Genomic DNA, 3,841 nt, shown 5'->3' on the forward strand with positions numbered 1-3,841 from the left:
CGGGGGCGCCGAGCTGGGGGTGCCTGCTGCTGGGCCGGGGGCGCCGAGTGCACTGAGCTGCAGGCGCGGCCTGGCGTGTCCAACATTTACAGGGTTCTGGAGTTGGGGCTGCCCGAGGAGCACCCCACAGGAGCCCCTGTGCCCATGGGGATGTAGGCCTGGGCAAGTGTGGTCGTCCTGGGCTGCCACCGACTCCCGTCGACGTCACCCTTCACAGGAAGGGGCGCTGTGAAGACCGGGTGGGCGGTCTAGGTGGGATTCTTTGGACACCTGTCGTCACAGGCACGCAGTCAGACGCCGAGCTGGTGCTGCGTCGGCAATTCACTCTGACAGAGACGGGGTGCAGGCTGCTATGCAGGGCGCTGCGCAAGGGCAAGCCCCTGGCCCTGCTGGCAAACTAGTCAGGCAGTGTTAGTCACCCGAGGAAGCAGAGGAGGGGGTGGGGGGCTGCACTTCTCCTCAGCTGAAAGCTTGGTATGTGGATCAAGCCCTGACTCCCCAACAGGATTGGGGTCTTATCAACAAGGCGCCCCACTGATCCGTTCCTGGGGTCCTTCGCTGTACATGAGTCCATGGCCTGCCGGGTGTTCCCACTTATACCTCGTGGAGTATAAGTGCATCCGTCCCCAGCCCCCCGGCACCCCGTTCCCAGTCACGCTCCGTGATGCACCCCTTCCCGGGGTGATGCGGCTTTGTGCTCTTAATTGGCGTGAAAGGCACGTGGGGTTGGGCTCCTGTGGCCGGGCAGTTCTGACCTTGCTTTAGGAACACAGAACTGTAGGTAAAAAAAATGGAGGCTGGAAGGGTTAGCAGAGCCGCGCTTGGGGACTCGCACCTGTACCCCCCGGTCTGCTGGGCCAGTCAGTGCATTTAGAAACATCACTTAACCCGTGTCTGCCAGCGGCCTTGAACAGCAAGCCCTGCTTCTGGCCCTGAGGGCGCAGTGAATGAAACAGAAGAGTCTGTGTTCACAGATGGAATTTTCTAGTGAGGCAGACAGACGTCAAGCAGAGAAATGCTGCAAAAGGAAGCGAGGAGTGGGGGGCTCCGATGAGGGGTGCAGCCTCTGCCAGGGTCCAGGAAAAGCCTCTCTGGCAAGAGCTGAGACCTGAAGGAGGGGAGGATGAGCCCCATGTCGGGGTGCGCTCCAGTCGGGGGCCTGCAGTGAGCTTCCAGGACTCGGGAGGACAGACGGGCTGCAGCTGAGCTCGGGGAAGTCTCAGGGGACGAGATGAGCAGAGGCCAGACTGGACGGGACCTGCAGGCTTTTGGCTCTTGCTCGGAGCTGGGGAGAAGCCTCATGTGGCCGGGTGAGCAGCGTCGGGCCCTGCGGCCAGGGAAGAAACTGACCATCTTTGCAGCAGGGGTCCAGGTCAGGGGCGAGAAGCACTGAGCCGCTGCTGTAAGAGGAGGGAGCAGCCTTGGCTGATGGGTCGGACGAGGGGTGAGAGAGAAGAGGAGCCCAGGGTGACCCCAGGAGCGGGCCTGAGCAGCCAGAAGGGTGGGAGGCGAGACGAACCGCCGGCCGCCGGAGATGTGTCGGCTTTCCGACCGCGAGACGGCTCACCCAGGGGCTGAGGCAGCGACCAGAGCGCCGTGGTCCCATCCCGGCCTCCTCTGCCCCACTGGGAGCGGCTGCCCACGTGTGACCGTGGCGTGATTGTGCGCATGGCCCCTGCGAACAGGCTGTCCATCTCGTGCGGTTTCCCGAGGACACAGGTGTGGACAGAGGAGGACACGGACATCTCCCTCGCCCACTCCTCCCTAACACGCCAAGCCTGGTCTTTTCTCCCTTTGCATCACTTTGTCATTTCCAGAACATTCTGTCAGTGGACTCAGGGGACAGGCTTTTCTCAGGCGGCGTGACTCTTGGGTGGCACAGTGGTTGGTGCTCATGGCTGGCCACTCCCTAGGAGAGTCCAGCGCCTGGCCAGTCCACAGTGGTCCCGCCCACCAACACAACAGCTCTCTCCAAACAACTGTTCTGCTAAAGGAAGTTTTTTAAAAAATTCACTTGCGCAGTTCCCGCTATCAGATTTTTCTCTATCTTTTTTCTCACTTCTAGATATATAAAAAAAAAATCTTCCCACAGTGGTATAAAGTGGGGGGTCACTGCTAACATTGTCACCCGTCGTAATGCTCCAGTGTGTCTGGAGCATTCCCTAGCGTCAGAGGGTGCTGCCGTGCTGTGTTCTGCACTGAGTGTCTCTACTTAAAGTGGAAAATGTCTTCAGTAAGGGCACACAGCCCTCCGAATAAAGGATTTCCTAAGCCCCTGCCAGCACCTGTTTCTGTCGCCGAGTGGCAGTGACGTGCTCTAGTGCCCCCGACCAGCTGCCTGTGAGTGTCAAGTCCACAAGGTCACCCTGGATGGGGCCAGAGCACCTGGTACCGTGGCTGCGTTTCAACGTTTGTCCTTTTCCAGAAAGTTAGACTCTCCCAGGGTCCTTCATGGCCCTGGGAGACCTTCCTCGTATGCAGATCCTCGACACTTGGCCAGAGTGTCAAAACAGAGCCCCAGAATTGAGGTTGGGCGGTCCAAAGAGAGGAACGTGTTTTGAGATTATTTGTTAAAGATGCATTTATTTACGCATACAAAAGCTGAGGTGCAGGAGACGAGAGGTCTCCCCAGAGACAGAGCGGGGAGCAGAACAGGCAGGTGGGCTGACCTTCACTGCTGTGGGCAGCGGGAGCCAGGAGAGGTCTGCCGCCCGGGGTCCCTCCCTGGCCGGGGATGGCACTGGCTGCGGAGGCTTCCCGGCGCTGACCCCTGCCGGAGCCGCCAGGGAGGTCCTGCCTTTGAGAGTCTAAACACACATTGCCAGGAACCCTCGGAGGCCCCGCACCCTCCCCGGGAGCCTGCCGCTCGGGGAGGCGCTCAGCGGGCGCAGGGCCGGGCACGGGGGGGCTTTCGGCAGTTCATCGGGGGGCTCTCGGCAGTGCGTCGGGGGGCTCTCGGCAGTGCGTCGGGGGGCTCTCGGCAGTGCGTCGGGGTCCCGCCCGGCTCACTCCCGCCCCGTCGCCGCAGGCCGGTGCTGGCCGTTGTGGAGGTGGAGTTGCAAGAAGTGGACGTGAGCGCGCGGGAGCGGGTGTTCCGGGAGGTGTCCTCCTGCCAGGGCCCCCTGGACGCCACCGTGGTCGTAGACCTCCAGTCGCCCACCGTGGAAGAGAAGAGCGACTTCCCGGAGGACGTGCGCGCCGAGCTCATGCAGACCCTGGGCAGCTACGGGACCATCGTCCTGGTCAGGTACCGCCTCCGCCAGCCTGGGGGTGGCCCGGCCAGGGGGTGGCCCGGCCAGGGGGTGGCCCGGCCAGGGGGTGGCCCGGCCTGGGGGTGGCCTGGCCTGGGGGTGGCCCAGCCAGGGTGCCACGGGTAGCGCGGCTGATGGGGCGGATCTCGCCCACCCAGGATCAAGCAAGGGCAGATGCTGGTGACGTTCGCTGACAGCCACTCGGCCCTGAGCGTCCTGGGAGTGGACGGCATGAAGGTGAGTCGCACGGCCGCTGGGTTCACGGGCTGCCACCCCAGGGCGTCACGCAGGGCGGGGCCATGGCTCGTGAGGGGTCCCCTCCTCTGTGTCTTTAGGGGCGGGCGGCAATGGCACCAGCAGCAGGGACCCCGTTCCCTTGCGTCGTTCTGCAATGTCCACTGAGGGGCCCAGGGACAATCCCGGGACGAGCACGTCCCGGAGGGCAGCACCCATGCGCTGCTGGCCCCTCCGGACAGCACCGTCTGGGCCGTGTGGTCCCGCCGCTCCATCTTGATGATGACGCCGATTTCGCATTCCCGTGAATGGAGAGCGGAGACAGGAGCTCACTTCCGTGGACACGAGTGGGCGCG

General features: G+C 63.0%; 1 protein-coding gene across 1 annotated transcript in view; it reads left to right on the forward strand.

Annotated features, from left to right (window-relative positions):
- Window positions 1-3,841, forward strand: part of SYNJ2 (synaptojanin 2) — a 71,625-nt gene that overhangs the window by 56,395 nt on the left and 11,389 nt on the right. The window contains exons 21-22 of the mRNA XM_004674158.2: window positions 3,029-3,247; window positions 3,410-3,488. Coding sequence (XP_004674215.1) covers window positions 3,029-3,247; window positions 3,410-3,488 — 298 coding nt within the window. The remainder of the gene's footprint in view (window positions 1-3,028; window positions 3,248-3,409; window positions 3,489-3,841) is intronic.

Source organism: Condylura cristata, unplaced genomic scaffold, assembly GCF_000260355.1.
Source record: "Condylura cristata isolate star-nosed mole 26May11 unplaced genomic scaffold, ConCri1.0 scaffold00001, whole genome shotgun sequence".
Lineage (NCBI taxonomy): Eukaryota > Metazoa > Chordata > Mammalia > Eulipotyphla > Talpidae > Condylura > Condylura cristata.